General features: G+C 46.4%; 1 protein-coding gene across 3 annotated transcripts; it reads right to left on the bottom strand.

Moving 5' to 3' along the window:
- Positions 1–2077: 2077 nt before the first annotated feature.
- AGT (angiotensinogen) lies at positions 2078–14366 on the bottom strand. 3 transcript variants are annotated; one of them, XM_071738929.1, is made up of 5 exons: positions 14311–14366; positions 7870–8688; positions 5698–5962; positions 4682–4826; positions 2078–2966 (listed from the first exon to the last, which is right to left on the bottom strand). In XM_071738929.1, the coding sequence occupies exons 2-5, from the start codon at positions 8657–8659 to the stop codon at positions 2775–2777; spliced, it is 1392 nt and encodes a 463-aa protein (XP_071595030.1). In that variant the 5' UTR covers positions 8660–8688; positions 14311–14366; the 3' UTR covers positions 2078–2774. The 3 variants fall into 3 exon arrangements, with proteins under 3 accessions (XP_071595030.1, XP_071595028.1, XP_071595027.1); XM_071738927.1 differs by lacking the exon at positions 14311–14366 and adding an exon at positions 11281–11390; XM_071738926.1 differs by lacking the exon at positions 14311–14366 and adding an exon at positions 11129–11370.
- Between the last annotated feature and the right edge of the window lie 9077 nt (positions 14367–23443).

Raw genomic sequence — 23443 nt, 5'->3', positions numbered from 1 at the left:
TTTGGTGTCTCATGGTTTTGAATCAATTGCATTTCTTGATGGCTGTCAAAAGCTTTCTAAGAGACTTTATTCTACCTCTTCTGGACTTTTATAACTTCATGAGTGAGGGGGAGTGTGGGGAAAGTACACTACTGTTAACTCTCTCTTCTCTCTTTTCTCTCTTTTTCTCTCTTTTCCCTCTTCTCTCTTTTCCCTCTTCTCTCTTTTCCCTCTTCTCTCTTTTCCCTCTTTTTTCCCTTTTTTCCCTTTTTTCCCTTTTTTCCCTTTTTTCCCTTTTTTCCCTTTTTTCCCTTTTTTCCCTTTTTTCTCTCTTTTCTCTCTCTTCTCTCTTTTCCCTCTTCTCTCTTTTCCCTCTTTTTTCCCTCTTTTCCCTTTTTTCTCCCTTTTCTCCCTTTTCTCTCTTTTTCTCTCTTTTCCCTCTTTTTTCCCTCTTTTCCCTTTTTTCTCTCTTTTCTCTCTCTTCTCTCTCTTCTCTCTTTTCCCCCTTTTCCCCCTTTTCCCCCTTTTCCCCCTTTTCTCCCTTTTCTCCCTTTTCTCCCTTTTCTCCCTTTTCTCCCTTTTCTCCCTTTTCTCCCTTTTCTCCCTTTTCTCCCTTTTCTCCCTTTTCTCCCTTTTCTCCCTTTTCTCCCTTTTCTCCCTTCTCTCTTTTCTCTCCTCTCTTTTTTCTTTTCACTTTTTTCTCTCTTCTCTCTTTTCTCTCTCTTCTCTCTTTTCTCTTTTTTCTCTCTTTTCTCTTTTTTCTCTCTTTTCTATTTTTTCTCTCTTTTCTATTTTTTCTCTCTTTTCTATTTTTTCTCTTTTTTATTTCTTTTCTCTCTTATTTCTATTTTTTCTCTTTTCTCCTTTCTCTTTTATCTCTTTTCTCTTTTTTTTCTCTTCTCTCTTTTCTCTTTTTTTACTTCTCTCTTTCCTCCCTTCTTTCCCTTTCCCCTCCCCCTTTTCAGGATGTCAGTGGGGAGGTGCTGCTCTCCACCCCAAAGTTTCTTTTCTGAAAAGTGTTTGGTTTTGTGAGCTTTGTCTGTTTTTCCCTTTGTAACCACTAAACAAGGGCCTGGAGTCCCCCAAGAGTGTGCAACCCCCCCACCTGTACATAATGTCCAGGGGCTCCCATTCCTTGCCCTCCATCTTCATTATAAATATTTCACATTTTGGGGGCTCAACTTTTCTGATTTCAGTGAGTAAATGGGTTAACTTTGAAATGAGTATCAACACCTGGAACCTGCTGGAAGCTGCCTCTTTTTTGATGTTTGAGCTGCCTCTTTTTTAATGTTTGCAGCTCTAGCATTGCCTGTATTGCACAATAATTTGTAACTTGCTGTCTTAAAACCCATAAATCTGCCTGGAAGTGAATTTCAGAAGTCAGAACAAGAGAGGCAGTTATGGGCAGGAACCAAACTGAACTGTGGCAAAGCAACTTGGAAGTGGCTTTATTTCCATCTTTCCCTCTCTGTGTATTTTGGGTTAATTCCTTCTGTATATAACACAAGGACAATATTTAGATGTTGGAGCAGCTGGGATACATGCAGTATAACAGGATGAACATGAAATCCACCTCAAGAGAGAGGGTTGTGTTATTTATTACTCTTTTCCATGAAGCTAGGAGGACTCTGTCACATCTGCATCACCCAGAGCAAGGCACTGCCACTGCTGGGCAGATATTTGGGGTGACAATGAGCTGCCATGCACTGTAGGACACATCTGGCATCATACACCAAGGAGTTTTGCAGTTATTTTCTAATAATCAGTTCTTCCAGTTTCATGTTTCAACCCTTTATGACTGTTAAGAGTTGGATTGGACCACTGAAGCCTTTTTATTCAGGTGTAGCAGCACATCCACTGCTTTTATTAATATAGAAAATTGCCATTAGTACTGGGGTTTTTTTTTTAAGAACATATGGTTTGGATATATTAAAAGTTTAAGGGTCTGGGTTCTAAGCACTAATGTTCTTTTTCACTAGAAGGCTGTAATAAATGCCTCTCAGGTTAGAGAGTAATCCAAGGAATGGAATTGTGTTGGAATAGTAGGCTTTTGTTTTCCCTAAAAAAAACCAACCAATAAAAACCAAATCAGAGAGAATTCTGGCAGGCTACAAGAATTTATCCATCACAGCTCATTAGTGACACCAAATCCTATTTTTAGCTTTTCCACCAAGTTAAGGAATGAACATATCCATCTGGGGTGCAGCAAGAAGAAACTTCTAAATGGGTTTTTGCTTCCAAGGCACAAAAAAATCTTGTCTCAGTGGGACAAGCAAAGGCTGCTCGTGCTGTTGACAGCATCAGAAAGGAAAATGTTGAAGCTAGAAAGCTCTGTGGTGTCAGTGAAGCTTTCACTGTAATGTTAAAGGAGGCTGCTGCAAAACTGAAGAAACTAAAAATTAAAAAGTGACCTTTTTAGGAAAAGGATCTCTTCATTCCTTTACCTTTCTGGAGTAAAGGCTGCTTGTGCCTCTAAAAATAGGGGGTTAAGTCAATGCCCTGCTGGCTACTATCCCAACTGCATGAAAATAGGAGCTGGGGGCAGAAGGTAACAAAGTGGGAATAAGGAAAGAATAAGGAATTAAGGAGCTGGAGGAGGAGTTTGAGTCACCTGATGTGGAACAGACGAGCAAGGATGAAATGGTTGTGATGTCTGAGCTTTCCCAAAGTTGTGTTTCAAACACCACCTTCCTCAGCTCAAAGCTGGGTGCACAACAAGATCCTAAAACTGGCTATGAATAAGGTGCTGGGAAATGCAGATCATTCCTCTCCCTCCTCACCCCCTGTGCCTGGATTTAAACCCCCTGCAGGGGGTTTGTGACTCTGCCAAGGAAAAGCATTGCCCTGGATTTCTCTTCCAACACAGCTAAAAGGAATGGTTTGTTCAGGGTGACTTCCAGGAATCCCAAATCTTCCTTCTGTGCTGTGGGATCTTCAGGCTGCTCTGTCCCATCACTGCTCAGTTTGAAAAGGGCTTTATTTATTACCTGTAAGGCAAAAAGTCTGGGTAAATCCAGAGTCACCAAAACATGACAGGGAAGAGACAAATGAGGGTTTAAGTGCTTTCCAGCACATGAAGGAATCAGTGACCTGGGTCAGATGGAAGCAGCACAGAGATGTTTAAAAAAGACCTTGGAATATGTGTTCCATAATGTGAAAAAGCTCTACAAATGCTTTATCCATGGGCTGCATGAAATCCTGGCACCCTTTGGAGCCCCTGATGGAACTTCCAAGGTAAGATGCTCTTGAAAAATGAAATTAATTAAAAGCAAAGGCACTCTATGCTTCTGAGAAATAATTTCCCTTCTTTTTATGAAAGTCAGCCCTCTCCCTTCTTTCCCTTGGGACTGGAATGCTGGAGCCTGGCTTCAGGTAAAGTTGTGTGCTGCACACACCTCTGTGTTTGTGATTTCTGGGACAGAAATCCAAAGGGATTATCCTCAGCAGTCCCTGCTACACCCTCCAGCTGTGGTGCCTGGAGGTGGCACCAAATGCAGTGATCAGGCCCCAGACCTTAAATGCCACCTCTGCTGCAGCACTGAAATTTAAAGAGTTTCAAGCAAACCTCTTCCTGCTGAGGGGTTCATCTAAAAAGTGTTTGTATTCAGTCAGCTGGAAAGTCTCCTACAAGCACGTGGCCCACTTGGCTCTTACTGGTTCATTCTAGGGAATTTTATAGAGTTAAAGAGGCTGAGCTGAGCAGGAGGCATATTTTTTAGATGCCAGGGATGTGTACTCCAGAGATGTGTAGACTCCAGAGATGTTTAAAAAAGACCTTGGAATATGTGTTCCATAATGTGAAAAAACTCTACAAATGCTTTATCCATGGGCTGCATGAAATCCTGGCACCCTTTGGAGCCCCTGATGGAACTTCCAAGGTAAGATGCTCTTGAAAAATGAAATTAATTAAAAGCAAAGGCACTCTATGCTTCTGAGAAATAATTTCCCTTCTTTTTATGAAAGTCAGCCCTCTCCCTTCTTTCCCTTGGGACTGGAATGCTGGAGCCTGGCTTCAGGTAAAGTTGTGTGCTGCACACACCTCTGTGTTTGTGATTTCTGGGACAGAAATCCAAAGGGATTATCCTCAGCAGTCCCTGCTACACCCTCCAGCTGTGGTGCCTGGAGGTGGCACCAAACGCAGTGATCAGGCCCCAGACCTTAAATGCCACCTCTGCTGCAGCACTGAAATTTAAAGAGTTTCAAGCAAACCTCTTCCTGCTGAGGGGTTCATCTAAAAAGTATTTGTATTCAGTCAGCTGGAAAGTCCCCTACAAGCACGTGGCCCACTTGGCTCTTACTGGTTCATTTTGGGAAATTTATAAAGAGGCTGAGCTGAGCAGGAGGCATATTTTTTAGATGCCAGGGATGTGTACTCCAGAGATGTGTAGACTCCAGAGATGTTTAAAAAAGACCTTGGAATATGTGTTCCATAATGTGAAAAAACTCTACAGCTGCTTTATCCATGGGCTGCATGAAATCCTGGTACTCTGGTACTCTGCTGCAGTACTGAAATTTAAAGAGTTTCAAGCAAACCTCTTCCTGCTGAGGGGTTCATCTAAAAAGTATTTGTATTCAGTCAGCTGGAAAGTCTCCTACAACCACGTGGCCCACATGGCTCTTGCTGGTTCATTTTGGGAAATTTATAAAGAGGCTGAGCTGAGCAGGAGGCATATTTTTTAGCTGCCAGGGATGTGTACTGTACCTTCCCAACTGTTAGACTGGAGTCACTTATTTTGCTGAGATCTGCCTCCTTCCCCAGCAGTGCAGGCAGTTCCATGTCTGCAAGAAGCTCCTGGAGATCAGAGCTGCCTTCTACTGTCAGCTCTGGCAGTGTTAATTTAATTTCTCTGCAGAAAAAAGAGAGAGAGAGAGAGATCAGTGAGCACATGTTCTGCTCTCTGTCTGTGGTGTTTGGGCAGCCCTAGGGAATGGGCATGGGAAACCAGCAGGAAGCTGGGAATTGTGGTGCTGTTTTCAAGTGGGAAGTCACCAAATCTGCCCCAGGTGTGCTGGTGAACCCCAGCTCATCCCACTGCCTGCAGCCAGCTCTGGAATCATAGAATCATGGAATGCTCTGGGTTGGAAGGGACCTTACAGATCATCCAACCCTTATCCAACCCCTCTGCAGGGACAGGGACACCTCCCACCAGCCCAAGTTGCTCCAAGCCCCATCCAGCCTGGAGTTCAACACTTCCAGGGATCCACAACTCCTCTGGGCAACCTGAGCCAGTGTCTCACCACCCTCATAGTGAAGAATTTCTTCCTAATGTCTGACATAAACCTCCTCTCTTCCACTTTAAACCCATTCCCCCTTGTCCTATCACTCCATGCCCATGTATTAAGTCCCTCCCCAGCTTTCCTGAAGCCCCTCAGGTCCTGGCAGGGGCTGTAAGGTCTCCCTGAAGCCATCTCCAGGCTGAACAACCCCAACCCTCAGCCTGTTCTCTCCAGCTTATTGTCTTCATGCCCAACTTCTGGACTTACTCCAACACCTCCATGCTCATTTCTTTCAAATATTACTTGAGAAAAAGCCAATTCCACTGAGGCTGAGCTCTCTTGCAGATGTTTCTCCTTGTGCTTTGTGTCAAGCCCTCCCTGGCAAGCTCTCATCTCCTTCATCCCTCTCCAGGAGGGTTCTCCAGGAGGGTTCTCCAGGGAGGGAGGGTTCTCCTTCATCTCCTTCACCCCCCCAGGAAGGTTCCTGTGTCCCAGCCTTACCTTGGGGACAGCTGCTGAAGCCAAGCTGAGGACTGCAAGGGCAGCTGAGACTCCACTTGCTCCAGGTCTCTGCCATCCCTGGGCTGCAGCAGGACCAGCAGCACCGAGCTGCTGAGGGGCAGCTCCACCACAGAGAATGTCCCACTGGCATCACTTCTGTGCTTGAATGTCCCCCTGACTGACAGCATGGGCACCAAAACCTTCGTGTCTGAGTCCACCCAGAACTCCTGAGGCTCCTTCAGCTGGGAGGCTTGCTTGACCTTCACTGAAAAACAGAGGGAGAAGAGAGAAATTGAACCTTTCCTTTCTTCTCTCTTCCCCCCTTGCCCCTGAGTTGCTCCATAAATGTGTTTAAAAACAACATACTGGGCAGTAGGCAAGGGCTCTGTGTCTAAAATAATTTATTTTAGTGCTGTAAATGTACAGGTGCTGCCTTTCAGACACCTCCTGCTGGCACCAGGCTGGAGGATGCTCACAGCACAAGGGTCCCAGCCCTGCTGGAGCCCAAGCTGCTGTGGTTTTGCTGGCTTGGTGGCCTTCCTGGGCACTTTATTTCTGCTTGCTGGGTTGTCTGCTTCCTCCCTGCCTGCCCTGGGGCTCCTGCTTGGCTTGCAGGCTTGAGGGAAGGTGCTGCTTGGATTTCCTCTCCATCCCCCTGATGCCACATTTGGGAAGGCTCCCAGGGGTGAGGGAAAGCAGTGAAAAATCAGGCTGAGGGCTCCTCCTTGCCCCATCTCCTGAACCAAAGCAATGGGGAAGGAAATAAGGGCAAGGCTGAAGGGTTGATTGAGCCAAAGAGGTTAAAAAAAAACCCAAAACCATACCTGAAACCTTGCTAAACCTGAACTCCTTACCCAGGTGAGAAGTTTGGGAAGCCCTGCTCTCACCTCCTGCTCTCTGCAGCTTTGCTTTGCAATATACTTTTCTGCTCACTGCCCCAGGTGCCCAGTTAGGCAGATGAGGCTGTTGGCATGAAAGAAATTATTGCCAACAGCAAGAGGGGCAAAGATCAGGAATCTCAAAATTGCTGTTTTGGCAGAATTTGGGAATTAGGAACACAGATGTGTGTGCTGTGGTAAACAAAGGACTTCCTTGCATTAAAGTAATTCATATTAGAGAATGTTTTGGGGTGGAAGGGACCTTAAAGCTCATCCAGGTCCAACCCTGCATGGGCAGGGACACCTCCCACAGCCCAGGTTGCTCCAAGCCCCATCCAGCCTGGCTCTGGAACCAGTATGAGTGTACAAGAAGAGCTGTGCTATTCACCAATAAATCCAGATAAATGATGGGCCCCACCATATTTAGTAAGTAGTGAGTGGCTTTGCATAGGAACAATTGCTCTTCAATGACCTTGCATAAAAAGAGCAGTTACTTAGACACTTTCAACTTTCCACACCTTCCCTCATCCCTGGCTTCCAGAAAAAAGACAATTTCTTGAAGATATCACCCTCCCACCTCCTCCACTGCCCTTGTTAGCCCCTGACAGAGTCCAGGCAGGATCCCCAGTGGATCAGTGGCCATGGAGCTGTGATCCAGCCTTTCACCTGAGACCTTCAGTGTCATTGCCAGCCAAGTGTGACTGACTTTGCTCTTCCTTTCCCCTTTCCTTTTTCCTTTTTCTTTTCCTTTTTCCTTTCCCCTTTCCTTTTTCCTTCCCCTTTCCTTTTTCCTTTCCCCTTTCTATTCTCCTTTCCCCTCTCCTTTCCCCTTTCCTTTTTCCTTTCCTTTCCATTTTCCTTTCCCCTTTCCATTCTCCTTTCCCCTTTCCATTCTCCTTTCCCCTTTCCGTTTTCCTTTCCCCTTTCCTTTTTCCCTTCCCCTTTCCATTCTCCTTTCCCCTTTCTACTCTCCTTTCCCCTTTCTACTCTCCTTTCCCCTTTCCACTCTCCTTTCCCTTCCTTTTTCCTTTCCCCTTTCTATTCTCCTTTCCCCTCTCCTTTCCCCTTTCCCTTCCTTTTTCCTTTCCCCTTCCCATTCTCCTTTCCTTTTTCCTTTCCCCTTCCCATTCTCCTTTCCTTTTTCCTTTCCCCTTTCCGTTCTCCTTTCCTTTCCTTTTTCCTTTCCTTTCTCCTTTCCTTCTCTCCCCTCCCTTCCTTCCCTCCTTCCCAGAATCAGGCTCTCTCCTGTCCCTCACCCCTCCTTCCCCCCAGGATGAGCAGTGCCACCTCCTACCTGCCAGCTGGACATCCACAGCAAAGAGCAGGTTTGCAGATGGCTCTGTGTCTGTCACCAGACTCTTGCTCTGACCCTCACTTTTGGCCTCCACGAAGGAGTTGATTTGCTTGGAGGCTTCTCCTGGGTTTGTAAAATCAACAGCTCGGGCGTAGAGGACATCAGTGGAAGGGAGCAAATCCTGCAGGAAGAGCTGGTGTAGGGGCAGCCCAGGAGCAGAGAACAGGAAAAGCATCTTGGAAAAGAGCAGCTCCTCATCCCTGCTCCTCAGGAGGCTTTCGATTGTCCTCAGGCTGGCAAGGACTTTGTGCCCATCCACCCTGGAGCTGCAATCGGGGTCTCCAGAAGGAGGAACAAAGCCCAGCAAACCCTGCAGATCTGCTGCTGTCTGGTTTGAGGCCCCCAGGTAGAAAGACACCAAGGAGCCATACAGAGTGGTTGGGGACAGGAGCACATTTTGGCCCCGCCGGGCTTCCCGGAGTTTGCTGTAAAACCTCAGGCCCAGGACATACACAAAATCCTTCAGGTAACTCAGTTTCTGCCTCCCACGACCACTCAGGATGGGGGCTTCCACCTTCTCCTTCTTTAGCTCCTCTTCATAGCCAGGAGCGGGCTGAGACTCGATGGAAACAGGGACAAAAGTTTTCCTTCCTCCCTGGGCCAGGTTTTCCAGCTCCTCACAGGTGCTCTTGTTGAAAGCAAATAAATTGAAAGGGTGGACATAGACCCTGTCACAGGTCCCTGAGGTGATGCACACCAACAGACAGAGAAGATTTGCTGCCAGCTTCATGTTGGAAAAGTTCCTTTCCTTTGTGTCTCCTGAAAGAAAGAGTGGGAAGAAGAAGGGATGAGTCTGTTGTCAGGACAGCTTCTCACTGATGGGGTTGGGGTCCAAAGCTTCAGTATTTAGGTCTGGTTGTTCTGCCCCATGAACAGCCCACCAGCTCCATGAAGCAAATTGGGAATTTCTAAGCAGAGATTTGACTCTGGTACCCACTGCAGGATGACTGAGTTAATCCAGCTGCTTAGGATTGCAGACTGGAGTGTGCTAATTCTGAATAAACCTCCTCAGCATGCAGGTGTTTTGCTCCTGGGACCTGCTCAGAGCTGGCTCTGCAAACTCCTCCACTGTATTCTGCTGACACACGGGGGGGGGTTGAGGGATTTGCCAGGGAAATGGGGTTGGAAACCAGGTCTCTTAAGGTCCAGCTACTTAAGTTGGTCTCTCAGGAGCCATCCCACTTGGTATGTTCAGTCAGCACAAGGCTGGGCACTAGCAGAGCTTTTGTGTTTTCAGAGCTTTTTGTGTTTTCAGAGCTTTTTGTGTTTTCAGAGCTTTTTGTGTTTTCATTCCAGTTTCTGGGCAAAACAGGCTCAAGGCTTCCTCCTACAAATGAGCAAGCACTGAAACCACCATTTCCATAGCTCCTTCTTTATCTGGATTTAGAGTTAGAAGAGGTAAACTGAGTTTTTACCCTACTGTAAAAGCCTTCTGCTCTAAAAGACTGTCTGCTGCTCTTGGAAGTTTTTTTTTTCCTGAGGAGAAGTAGGGAATTTTACTGGATGTGGATGTCACTGGTGCTTTGGCACAAAGAAACTGGGGCATATCCATAGAATCATAGAATGGTTTGGGTTGGAAGGGGCCTTAGAGATCATCTACTCCAACCTCTCATCCAGCCCAGGTTGCTCAAAGCCTCATCCAGCCTGGCCTTGAACACTTCCAGGGAGGGGACATCCACAGTTTCTTTGGGCAAATGAGAATACTGGGAATGAGAAAGTCCTGGGCACAGACACCTACATACAGACACACAACCATATGTGCAAGCACAGCAACAAAGTTTGCATTTTTATAACTCTCACTTTCCTTAGATCCCATTTTATAACAACTCTGCTACTTCTTCTGAACTCTCCTGGGATTTCTAGTCGAGGACCTTGAATTGGTGTATTTGAAATCCAAATACATTGGAAATTATGCATCCAAAACACTCCTCATTGGACAAAATGATGTTATTCAGAGCTGCATTTTTATTCTACTCATCATTTCTTGTTTATTGTAGCTCTTTTCACCCTCTTGTGCCTTTTCCAAGCTGGGCAGAGCTTACTGACTGGGCAGAACACCAACAGCCTTGCCACTAACCAAGCTCTGCTCTCTGTTTTCTTTCTCCAAGATTTTTTGAGTCACTCCAGCCTGCCAGAAATTGTCATTCTGGTAGCTTCAGCCTTTTGAGAGGATTCAGTCCAGCATCTGTCTCACCAACACTTTAATTTACACAGGTTGGAGGCAGCTGGGTTTAAATACAGCCTGACTTACCAGGGAGGAACATATTCACCTCCCTGGGGGAATCCTTGAGTGCTTCATGCCTGATAACCCTCTGGTTTGGAGTATCACCCTTATCTTGCAAATACAAAAAATGAGATGCCCAGCTGCTTGGGAATTAGGCAGACTTTGTTAAGGACACATCCCTGCTGCCATGCACATCTGCATTCCCAGCCTGGGGGCTCCTATCTAACAGCTTGGATCCCAAATGGTTTTCCATTTCTGGGCACTTCTGGTCTGCTCTCTGCACTTACCAGGCTGGGACAACTCAGGAAAACAAATTAAAAAGCCACAGGTTAGAGGCACAGCCCTTCCCAGTCTGCTTGCTTCACCATACAATTCTTTTGAGGCATTTCTGAATCCTTCCTGGAGCAGTGGGGAGGAGGACTCAGTGTCACCTGGTGCCTGGAGGTTACTTCTCCATGGCTTCCAGAGCCACCACCTCAGCTCTTTTCTCACCAGCAAAAACAAGATCATAGAATCCTAGAATAATTTGGGTTAAAAGGGACCATCAGAGGTCATCCAGTCCAAACCCCCTGCAGTAAGAACACCCTCTCCATACCAAGGAGCAGAATGCACATCTTCACCCTGGATTTGGCTTTTCAGCAGAACAGAAAACTGGGTCCAGTGGTAACTGTGAACCCCAGGGTTAACATTTCTAGAACCATAGAATAATCTGGGTTAGAAGGGACCATTAAAGGTCATCCAGTCAAACCCCATGTAGTAGGAACACCCTCTCCATACCAAAGAGTAGAATGCACATCTTCACCTTGGATTTAACTCAACAGAACAGAAAACTGGGTTCAGTGGTAACCCCAGGGTTAACATTTCATAGAACCATAGAATAATTTGGGTTGGAAGGGACCTCTCAAGCTCACCCAGTCCAATCCCTGCAGTCAGAACACCCTCACCCAGATCAGGGTGCTCAGCATCAAACCTCACCTTGAACATCTCCAGGGATGAGACCTCAACCACCTCCCTGGGCAACCTCTTCCATGTTCCCACTGCCCACAGTTACACTAAATCCCAAAGGATGACAACTTTTGTTACAAATATTGGCATTCAAATTAAATCCAGGGAGTGCTCTTACTCGCCTCTGTCCTGCTGTGTGTCCCTCCAGGACTGTCCCCTGCTCCTCAGGACACCTCTTCCCCCTGCAGTGGTGTGGGTGCTGGTGGACTCCTGCCCTTTCTACACTGTCTGCAGTGGCATTGCGTAAAGCTGCTTTACATCACAGCTTGGGGGGGTGGGGGGCAGGAAAAAGAAAAAAAAAAATAATAAAAGTTAGCCCAGGCCAGACAGGACCTGATGAAACCTGAGCAGGACTCAACACTGGCTGCTTAGAAAGTTCTAGGGATGGCTACACAACCTTTACCCATGCCCAGCACGTCTGTGTAGCCTGGAGTTACACATTTACAAACACAGAGACAGGTTTGTCACTCTGCAGAGCTGAAAATAACTCAGCTGGGTTTGTGCCAGACTCAAAGAAATGCAGATTTTTTTTTTTTTTGTACCTCTATATACTTGTTGTAGAGTCGGACCAGATTTTTTTTTTCTTCTGAAATAAATTGCCTTTAATCTCTACCTTGCAGCTTGAGCACCCATCAGTGAGCTGGACATGTATGCTACAGCAGAGAAAAATGATTCAGCTCTCAATTTTTTTAGCCTTTCTTTCCTTCTCAACCTATCCAGAAGATCAAAAGTGTGTTCTTTTTCTGCTTATTATTAAAAAAAAAAAGTGTTGAAAGAGAGAAGATGAAAGCTGGATGGATTAGGCTACCAGAGCCAGATCACTGAAAACTCTTCCCTCCCTGTCTCAGGTTCCTAAGTCCTCTTGGGCAAATTCTTTGCTGAGATCTTTCTGCTGCTTTTGAAATGATCCCCAGTTTGGCAACTCCCTTCTCCCCTCTTAATCAGCTCAAGAGTGAATCAACCTGGGGATGATGCAGTGGAGTTGGCCTGGGTCTCCTTCAGTGTCCTTCTTCTAATTACTAATTGAAATCCCCTGGCTCTAATGGGAACACAGATGATTTAACATCCCTGGCCTGATTTTAGAGGGCAAGTCAGGTGTGGTTTGTGCTGGTCTCCCCCCAGTTACTTGCTGGAGAGAGCTGAGAGGGATGTCTGCAGTGCATCTGGGTGGTCAGAAGTGATGGAGATGGAGCCAGGGCCAGCTGAGTCCTGTGCACCAGGTGCCTGACACCAAAGGGATGGGAAATTTCTGTCTCTGCAGCTTTTCCTTCCCTCAGTCTGATTACCCAAGTTCTAATGAAGTCTGAAAGCAGCTCAGAGCTCAGGCCCAGCTGACACCATCAGCCACACAAAGCTTCAGTGAGCAGCTTGAAATATTTCAGGTGTTTTATCCTCTTGCTGCACCAGCATCTCACTCAAGGAAGCACCTGGAAGCAGAGCAGCCCCTGAGCACCTCTGCTGCCTCCAGACATCTGTAAGATGCACACAGCCCAACCACAGAGCCAGGCAATAGGAGAAGTAGTTCCTCTATTAAAAATGCATTCTTTCCCCCTAAATGCTAAGAGCCTGAGCTTCCTTTGGGTTGCAACCCCCTTCTTTCAAGTGTCAGGGGAGTAGGCAGCAACATTGGGCATGAGGGGTCAGGTCAGGCTGCTACCTGCTCCTAGGTAAGGCTTGGACATGGGGAAAAAGCAAACTCAGCCTAATCCTTTCCCTCTCCAGGACACAGAAACTAAAGCTGACTCAGCCCAGGGCATCTTGTGCTCTATAAAACTCTAAAAAGTCTCTTTGTTTACAAGAATTGTTGGCTTTGGCTGTTGAGCACCAGGTGATGCTGATACCACATGCAACAACTTCATGTGTTTGCTGAGGAGAATGAAATCACATAACCTGCAGCCACTGTATTTATTTTTTTTTTTTTCCTCAAATCCTTACACCTTTGTGCATGGCTCAGAAATGCTGCTCTAGCATGCAGAGGGCATTATTGTCTGAGTATTTCCACCTCCCCTCTGGTCCATAATCTGATGATCTCCCTGTGCTAAGGGCACCAGCCCCAAGGCAGGGATTCCTGGCTCCAGGGGATGCTGTCCCACAGAAGAGAGGGAGAAAAGGGTGAGTTTGATGTGGTCAATGTCACGATTCTGGTGGCTCTGTCACAGAAAGCAATTTTAAGTTTTAGTTGAAAGCTCTCAGGGTTTTCAGCCAAATTGACCTTTGGGGCTCTTTTGGTGTTTGTGCACTGAGTTCTGTTGTTTTCTGTTGACAAAATGGTGTTGGTATCTTTGGGGATCACAGAAGTTGTTTTTTGCTTTGTTTCCTTTTTCCTTCCTCAATACATTCAGTGAAGAAAATGAAATAAAATACCCAGCTTTCTCCAGAAAAAAAGTTTCACCAGAAAATATTCAATGGCCCCCTTTTACCTCAGTGCTCCTCCTGCTGCAGACCACAGGGAATTTGGCTGATCTCAGCCCTGGGGGAGAACCTTTGGTTTCAGTTTACATCCATGTCCTACCACAAAGCCCAGACACAACCCCCCCTAATTTGCTGGGCACTTACACTCAATTTCTATTCCCCGATTAAGATGCATCAGGCACCAGGACACTTCTTAGATCTTTGTCTATTTATCTTCTCCCAGTTTCTACTAAACAAGAAGCTTTCAGTCTATGAAGAACTTCCACTGCTACACCTGGAATGTATTTTATCCTCTTAGGAACTGCATTTTTTCCTTATTTTTTTCCTTATTTACATTTTTAAGCAGAGTGCATTATTCCAATTACCATATGTGAACTCTTTTGTTAAGGTTTTTTTTTGTTTGTTTTTTTGGGGGGGTTTTTTTGGTTTGGTTTTTTTTTTTTTTGTTTTGTTTTGGTTTTTTTTTTGGTGGGGTTTCTATAGTTTTAGGAACAAGTATGTGCTGAAAGATAAAACTTCAGCTTTAGAAGAAGAGAATCCTGTCCTTTGGCTCTGGTGTCCCAGGATTTGGCTTCCCAAAAAGAGCTGTTTCACCCAAACTTGGCTGAAAAGCATTCCAGGACCTGAAGAAGGTGAAAGCAAGGCTGTTCCTAGAGGCAAAGCAAGCCCAGGGTCCATGCATCTCTCCTAACAGATTTTTCCCTCCAGCACCCCCAATAAAGGTACAGAGAAACACTGACCTTTCCAACTTGCTCTCCAGCAGAGATTCACCCTCTCCTTTTGCCCCAATCCTCCTGATTGCAAGGGGCTGCCCTCTCCTCCTGCTTTTATACCCCTTCTTGCATAAGCAGGACCCTCCCTCCTCCTCCCCACTGCCCTCCTTTCTCTTCCAAACCTGCCTCTGTTTTTCCTGCTTGTTATTCATGGGCACTGCTGAGACAGAGCAAAGAAGGGGGGGAAAAAAGCACTGATGCTGCAGTTATAGGTCCCTTCACAGCCCCACTCCTTTTCTCCTTTGCTCTGTTGAGAAGTGCTAACAGGGGAAAAAAAAAAACCTCCTCTGCCCCATGGAGGTTTCCCAGGGGTGGTGGTGCCAGTGCTGCTGGGTGTAAAAGCCACCAAAGAAGCTCTGTAAATTTTAACCCAGGCAGAGGAATGTGAATCTGACAGCCAGCAGGGAGTTATTTGGTCCTGCTCAAGAAAATGAGACAAGAATTTTGCTTGCTGGGTCAGGAGGTTATTATTTCACTGCAGAACATCACATCTCCATGCTGCTGAAAAGTGTTCTCATTGATCCAGATCATTCTGGGAAAAGCTCTGTAAAATTCAGCACTTTGGGTGGAGACAACAGTAAATAATTTATTCTGCTTTGTTCAGTTTGTTTTCCAGCTTTCCCAAATTCTGCTCAGAGGCCCCAACCCAAAGGGACCAGACATACTCCTTGCTGGTGTTCTTGTCCCTGAGAGGTCATGATGGGAGTTATGAAGGAGGGGTAATAAATTACTCTGTTCATAACCTTGGACCACAAAGCTTCCCAAATTTTTTTCCTAGGTGAGATGGTTTGTCTGACATCCATAGCTATGGCTAAGCAGGACATCATGTCCAAGGTCATGCATAATTTATTACTAAATTTGAAAGTTTTTTTTTTTAAGACTAGAAGAACCTTGAGTCAGAAGTATGCCACAATCTGTTCCTGTTTACACCCGGTGGGTTGGTGTAAATCAGACACCCCATCAACACCCTTAATGTTCCCTCTCTCTTCTGCTTCAGTAAGGGAAGACAGCATGGGATCTGGAGAAGGCCCCCCCAAAAAAAGTGGACAAACAGGCACTGGAAGGAAAGGACAAAGAGGATGCCTGGGAGGGAGGATCCACCAAAAGGATCCTCAGGAAAATGACAGCCAGGAAAATGGCTACAAAAGCTTTGTAGAGAAACCACCTGCCTACAGAGCCCAAGAGGCTTTAGTTTGGGAGAGCCACCACAGGTATGGGGACAATAAAAAGAAAATGTTAAAGGTGAACTGAAGGTGCTGAGTTGTTATGGTGTCACCATGCCAGAAGCAGGGGGTTCCCAGGAAAACCACCAGGAAGCAAATGTGAATGGAAGGGAGGGTTATTTCACACACAGGAGGCACTGCCAAAGGATGCTGTAGAAATCAAGTCTTAGGTGGTCCAGGAGATGCCAGAAATTCCCAGAAGGGGAGGCTATGGAGCTGCAGAACTTGATAGCCCTAGGGGTGACCACTAACCTGGGGAATCCCTGGACAGCCAGCTCTCTGAATTATAGTTTGATCCAGGTCCCAGCTCTCTGACTCCTCTCTAAGGGCTTGTCTTCCACTTGTGATAGAAACAGAGATGTCTGAGCTGAGGTCAGCTCCTGCTGGCTCATCTGGCAGCACAGGTTGGAAAGAATCTTCCAGTAGAACATCAGAGCCAGCCCTGGCATTGCTGGACTGGGCTCCTGTGCACAGCACATTTAGAAACTCAACTGCTATCTTTTCAAAATCAACATAAACCCTGGAAAAAGATGAACAATTTTCAAAAACTATGGATAGGCTCTTAATGTTAATTTACCACTTTTCATGTTTGGGAAGGTTGGACACAAAAGGAAAATGTTTCCCCATGAGGACAGTCAGACATTGGAATGGTCTCCCAGGAAAAGTGGATTTCCCACTTTGGAAAGTTTTAAGTCTCAACAGGGTGCTGAGACATCTCACCTAAACAAGAATATAAAAAGGGTTGGAGCAGGGGATCCTTGAGTCCCTTCCAACCTGACATTCTGTGATGCATGAACAAGTCAGTGGCAGAATTACTGCCCCAGGGTCTGAAATGTTTCTCTGTCTCCTGCCAGACCTTTGGCTCTGTTCTCACTTCAGCTCCACACAAAGTGCCTTTTTTTTTCCAGAGTGAAGAGGTAGGTAAGAAAGGGTACAGCTCTGGCACAGAATCAGGCAGATTTCTATACTTCAGGACACCAATTTCCACCCCCATGCTGTGAGAACTGTGGCAAGCTGCCACGGGCTTGAGTTTATTTGTTTATTTTTACTATCTCTGGTGGGGGAATGCCATACAAAGTTGTTAAGGGTTTGGTTCTGGTTTTGTTTTTTGTTTTTTAACTGGTGTAATAAAACTTTGATAAGGAACAGGTTTGCAGGTACCTTTTCCCATACTTTCTCTGTTCATACACCTGACCCCTGTCCTTCTTGGCTGGCACCATTTTTCTGTGAAAGCAGCTGGTGAGCACGGGGGATGTACTCAGCTTGCCCAATTTTTTGTGTAAAGAGGATTGCAAAAATGCTTTTCAGTAATAGCATTCAAAGTACAGATGATGAAAGGCAGAGATTATCCTACCTCTGCTGGGGGTTCTCACAGCAAAAGGCGATGGAAAAAATAGATCATGTGGCTGCAGCAAACCCCAAGGGCCACGTGTGGGGTGTCCATGGTGTTCCAGCCTGGACAAGAGTGACAAAATGCACAATTTAATACCCAAATGAGTTTATATTAACACCTGCACGTGTTTTTCCTTTTAATCACACCTGTTTTTTCATGGCTTCTGAGTCTAGAGATTGCCTTGAATTTTTGTAACCTGTTTTTTTTTAATCTTCCCCCAGTGGAAGATGCCATTTTGATGGAGTTTTGAGAATGGTCCAGGCACAGCTTGCACACTCACACACAGGCACAACCATGTGCACACCCAGTGTGTGGGCAAAGGGAACCTCCTTCCCAGAGGATCCCAAAATATTTTCCAAATTCTAATTGAATTTGGATGCTTCTCAGCAACAAACAATCTTGGAGCCAAGCAGCCAGGACAAAATGAGGAGTCCAAAGAGGGGAAGTGGAGCCAGAGAGGTGATGTGATTGATTTTCAGTCATGCAGAAGGTAATATCTCAAGGACAAGCTACCAGGTTTCTTGTCTCCTCCCCATCTCCACACCTCCTCCCACTTCTCTCCCTACAGCTTCTTGTTCTGGGTGAACAAACACCTGGAAGCAGCAGGGCTCCAGTGTTTTAGCTGCTGTTTCATCCCCCTCTGAGAAGAATATCTGTGGTGTTCTCCTGCCTCACTTAAGGAGCAGTTTTAATCATGTCTGGCTGATGCAGTTCATAGTGAGAAACAGGCTGGCTCCTTCCCACTGTGGAGGTTACAGGATTTTTCCATTATCTGGAGAAGAGGCTCCAGAGGGACCTTATAGTGTCCTTCCAGTATCTGCAGGGGCTCCAGAAAAGCTGGGGAGGGACTTTATACAAGGGTGTGGAGTAATAGGACAAGGGGGAATGGGTTTAAGTGAAAAGAGAGGAGATTTAGATTGGACATTAGGAAGAAATTATTAATTATGAGGCTGGTGAGACACTGGCACAGGTGTCCCAGGGAGGATGTGGCTGCCCCATCCCTGGAAGTGTTCAAGTCCAGGCTGGATGGGGCTGGGAGAAACCTGGGCTGGTGGGAGGTGTCCCTGCCCATGCAGGGGGGTTGGAACTGGATGAGTTTTAAGGTCCCTTCCAACCCAACCCATTCAGTGGTTCTGTGTCTGAGCCACTGCAAGGCAGCTCCCAAGCAGCCAACCAGCTACAGAGGCAAAACTGCAGAACTCTCCTGTGCCAGCAGAAGGAATAATCTGCAGTCTGAAAAAGGACAGATGCCTTTTGCAACCTGAATTAATGTGGCTTTCAGATTTTTCACTTTTCAGATTCACCTGAAAGGTGCACAACTGGTGACGGGGGAAAAAAGCAAAACAGAACAAAACAAAAAACTGAAAAGCAAGCAGCAACAACAAAAACTCCTGCTTTCAACTCCTGGTAGAAAGATGTAAAGGCAGAAAGCAGAGAGGCAGGCCGAGGCAGGCAGCATTCTGTGAAGTTAGAGCCTCTCAGTGTCTCTCCCAGGGCAACACCTCCTTCAGGAGCAGCTGGAGCCTCTCCACACAGAAATGGGAGCTCACCTTCTGTGCCAATATCCTTGGGGAACCTGTTTGCAGGTCTGAAGCTTGCACTCATCCTGCAGGACCACAGGGATTGCTGGGGATCCCTCTCTCCTTAGCCAAAGCTGCCTCCGTGCGGAGCTCTTCTGCAGCAGCGGGGCTGGGGCTGAGCCATCGCCTGCAGTGCCAGGGACACTGGGGAATATTTTGCCCTTACTGCACTTGCTTAAACCAATAATTCTGAAAAGAAGAGGAGGGAAAGGTTAAATTTATACCCAGTGGTGGATTTTTTATAGGAAAAAAAACCCCAACCTAAAAAAGCTTCTCATTGGAATTTCTGGGGCTTTAGTAATCCCTCTCTTCGCAGAGCAGAATTTCCTGCTCTTTGTTTTTCCTGGATGATTTTGAAGCAAGGGTTTAAACTTTTGCTGCAGTTTATTCCACTCCATTCATTTCATTTTCTGCTTTGCCTCACTTTTCCACCTTTTTTCCCTGTTAAGTGTAAAAACATGAAACAACATTTTGTCTTTATTGCTCAGGGAAGTGCATTAAGAAGCTGGAGAACATAAAATTCATCCCAGGATGTGAGAAAAGAATTATGGTTACCTCCCTGGCCAGGATACTGAAATATACACTGGTGAAATCCTCTGGAAACCATAAGCTCCCCAAAAATAAGATCAGTGGGTGCTCTTACTGCTGTTCTCCTTGGAAAAGTTCAGCTCCTGTAGGGATTGCCTCTGTCTCAGGGGGCTGGATAGATGCTCCAGCTTGGCTCCTGTCCTACACTGCCACTGGGGGTTTCACAGGCTAATAAAAAAAAAAATAAAATTCTGAAAGCTTTCTTTTGTTTGTAAAACGACCCCTCCTCCAAAATAATGAATTCATGCAGTGATGTGTGCTTAGCTCTGATAAAACCCTGGAAAAACAGCTCAGAAAGCTGAGCTTGTTTGCTTGAGTCAAACACTTAGATGTCTAATGATAATAACTCAGCTGCCAGCACAGCTAATGCTGTCATTACTTACAAAACCACACAAGAGGACGTGGTTCCTGTTCCTTTCTGGGTGTACAGAAGGGAGGGTAACCCACGGGGGGATGCTGGGCAGAAAGGGGACAGAGCAGAGCTGCTTGGAGTCACAGGGCAAGGTGCAGGTCTGACTAAAGGTGACAGCTCAGCACCCACCTCCCCTTGGCCCTGCAAAGCTGCAGGTGGTGTGAGTCCAGATTGGTCCTAAATCCACCTTTGGGATTGGCATTTTTCTCAGAGAGGGACCTTTTGGTATCCTACAGCAGCCAGGCTGTAGCCTCTGGCTGCTCACCACGATGAAAGATGGTAGTGAGCATGCACTATAATTTTAGGATCCTCCTTTGAATGAGATTTTGATATCCTGAAACTCCTCTGAGGTTGGTTTAGTTTTTGGTTTTTTTCTTTCATCATCTCAGGGCAGATTTTTCAAAGGGCACTTCTTAAAGCCATTACCCTTGATTTTCAGTACCCTTTTTCTCCTTGCTCTCCAGCATTTTTCTCTGGGCTGTCCATGACATTTTGTAGGGCACTTCAGTCCCCAGGCTTGGCTTGCAGTCCCTGCATGACCTTTCTTACCTCTCCTCCCTTCACCTCACTTCTACCCCAGGAAATGAGGGAGAGAGGGATGAGAGGGATGCCCTAAACCCTCTGAACTGAATCTTAGCCACACCAGAGAAAACATATTTACCTTTTTGCTGGAAGCTGAAGAAGTCATTTTTTTTTTTTTTTTTTTTAAAAAAGCCCCAAGCTGGGTTCAATCTCATCTGGTCTCATCTGTTGTTGGAGCAATATATCATATTCTCAGTTAGCAGATGTGTGCAGAAGCATGTGCAAACCTTGCCAGGCTGCAAGCCACCAGGCAAAAGTCCATGCTCTGCATTGAGCCAAAGGAATGGAAAATAGAAGAAAAAAAAACATTTCTCTGTGACCATGACTGTAGCATTTGGATTCCAATCAAGGCAAGGTTCAGAGAGTGCCAAGCAGTGTGAAATGAGACTAATCTCAGAGAGAGAACAAAGATGTTTTATATAACTTCATTCAGAGGAGGAAGGGAGGATAAAGAGCTGCTGGGTTTCATGGAGAGTCCACCCAACAACTTCTACCCTTAAATCTTTGCAAATATATAGGACTTGTTAAGGAACCAAGACCAAACCAGTCACATGCCTCAGGCCTCTGGAGAAAGAGCACAAAATGAATTAATCTAGCCTAAAAAAGTCCCTTAGAGAAGGTCAGATGACACTGAAGGGGTTTAGCACTAGAGAACGTGAGATCAGCCAGCTCAAAAGCCACAGATAATTCCTCCACTGTTAAACTGATTTATTGACATTGTTATTAAACTGGTTTCATGACAGCAGGGTTATGAAAGACTTAATCAGGTTGCTGTCATTTGAATATCCAGCTTTAAATCCTGAATGACCAGTGGTGAATGACATCCAGAATGTCCACTGGATATTGACTGGGGAGGAAATTACATAAGTGGGACTCAGAAAAGCACACACCAGATGCTGAGAGGTGGGGGCTGAAAGTCAGAGCTGTAGCATGAGGCTCAAGAGAAGCAGAGATCATAGTTTCCTACATCCCACCTTCTACTCCATAAATTATACCTGGAGTGAGAGAATAAGAGTCCCTGCTAGACAAAAAGCAGTTAAAACCACGGAAAATCAAAACAGACCTTCTACCTTCTTGGTGAACAAGAGCATCCAAAGAAGTCTGACCCGGTAGTGTTGACAGTAAAAAAAAAATAACAGAAATTACTCTTCTGTTCCTATCAGCAGTCAGTGTGCCTGAGGCTCTGCCCTTGGTACAGGATGCTCACCCTGTGCCAGAGCAATGCAATTCTTCAGTGCAATGTCCCCTCTGTGGGTGTCATGGGCTGAGCAGGGTTTGGCAGGAGGGCAATTTTACTGCTGTTCTGGTGCTTAAATGCAGTGGTTGAGTGCAACAAACAAAACTCTTGGTGTTTCAGGTAGAGGCATTTCATGATGCCCAATAATGGTGCCTGGAAGAAAAAGAGTTTTCAGGTGTAACACGTTGCCAGCCTGAGCATCACTTGTGCTGCTAAGCTGTCACCTTGAAATTGTGCCTGGTTGTGCAGAAAGATTGTAGAGAGAGAGCTGCATGCTGCAGGAGCCTGATGGTTTCCAGAGGTGTCCTCTTGGGAATTCTTTACACGTGGTGTGACATCAATCTCTCAGCCAGCAGCAGCTTCACACTCTGGCAGGATACATGGCTACCCTCCTTGGGCTGTAGCAGCTGTGGAGGATGTCTGGGATCACAGAATCATAGAATCATAGAATTGGCTGGGTTGGAAGGGACCTCAGAGCTCATCAAGTCCAACCCTTGATCCACTCCCGCTGCAGTTCCCAGCCCATGGCACTGAGTGCCACATCCAGGCTCTTTTGAAATATCTCCAGGGATGGAGAATCCACCCCTTCCCTGGGCAGCCCATTCCAATGGCTGAGCACCCTCTCCAGAAAGAAATTCTTTCTCATGTCCAACCTAAACCTCCCCTGGCACAACTTGAGACCTCTTGTGCCCTCTTGTCTTGCTGAGAGTTGCCTGGGAAAAGAGCCCAACCCCCCCCTGGCTCCAACCTCCTTTCAGGGAGTTGGAGAGAGTGATGAGGTCTCCCCTGAGCCTCCTCTTCTCCAGCCTCAACACCCCCAGCTCCCTCAGCCTCTCCTCATAGGATCTGTGCTCAAGTCCCTTCACCAGCCCAGTTGCCTCCTTTGGACCTGCTCCAGCACCTCAATCTCCTTCCTAAACTGAGGGGCCCAGAACTGGACACAGATGCTGAACATCTTCTCCAGTCAGCACATCAGTCTGGTGTAGGAGGGCTTTAGCCCACACAGAGGTGTTTTGGATAAAGTAAATTCCTGATTTTGCCACAGCTGAACGTGGGATGTTGGATACATCACATCCCTGGGCTTGCGTAGACACCTAAATCCCTTTTTCCCGCCTTAGGCCCTGGGCTGGGTTCCCTCTCAGTTCACTGTGTGCACTTAATATCTGGGCATCTCCTCTGAGCCAGTCCATAAGGGCCCATCCATAGGCAACTGAAAGACACATTCCCCTCCAGAAGGTTCTTACGGATGAGTACACAGTGAATCACTTTCTGGAGACACTGACCTTCTGCACTGACTGTAGAGAAAGCTGAGGTGAGAAGCTTGGTCTCTGTTTTGCAGACCTAAAATTCAGGCAGATGACAGCCACGTTTGGAACACTGAGCCTGCCTCTTCCCACAGGTTTGGACAGCATCCATGCATTTGGAAGACGAGAACTTGGCCTCAGCAGGGAGCCTGCAGACATCAACAATGGATGCAATTGTGGGGAATAAACATGGGAATATACACTCTGGAAAAGAAAGCTTTCCTAACAGCACTGCTGTGAGAAATAGAACAGAAAGGACCAGTTCTATTTCACCTAATTGCCCTCCATAAATCATCTCTTGGTGGCAAGCTCGACCCATCCACCAGAGAGCTGATTAAAACAAAGGGAGGCTGAGCTCTGCCTATGCTCAGGGCTGTGTTTTGTGTTACAGGAACTCTAATTTGTTCCAAGAGGGTGGCATCCCTTCCCTTTCCAAGCAGAGAGGGATATCCATGTCTATCAGAGCATCCATGGTATACTGGGTGCCATCCTCTCCAGCACAGTGTTTTAGTGTCCATCCTGAGCTGTGATGCTGCAGGTAGGAGCTGGGTCATGGAAGAAGAGCAACAGATGAACAAGGTCATGAAGCCTGCAAGTACAGCCCATGAAAATCCCTCCTCAGAGTAACATTTTCTGTCACTTTCCCTGGGTTTGATCTGCTGCTTGGGACCCATCCCATTCAGAGCCCTCCCCACTATCTACCACTTCACCATCAGCCCTGGCCCTGTCACCAGACCCTCTTGGCAGAGTGGTTTTCTGCCTGTTTTGTGTCACCCGATGA

Source organism: Heliangelus exortis, chromosome 3 (genome assembly GCF_036169615.1).
Source record: "Heliangelus exortis chromosome 3, bHelExo1.hap1, whole genome shotgun sequence".
NCBI classification, from domain to species: domain Eukaryota; kingdom Metazoa; phylum Chordata; class Aves; order Apodiformes; family Trochilidae; genus Heliangelus; species Heliangelus exortis.
This window is presented reverse-complemented; position numbering and strand designations above follow the sequence as displayed.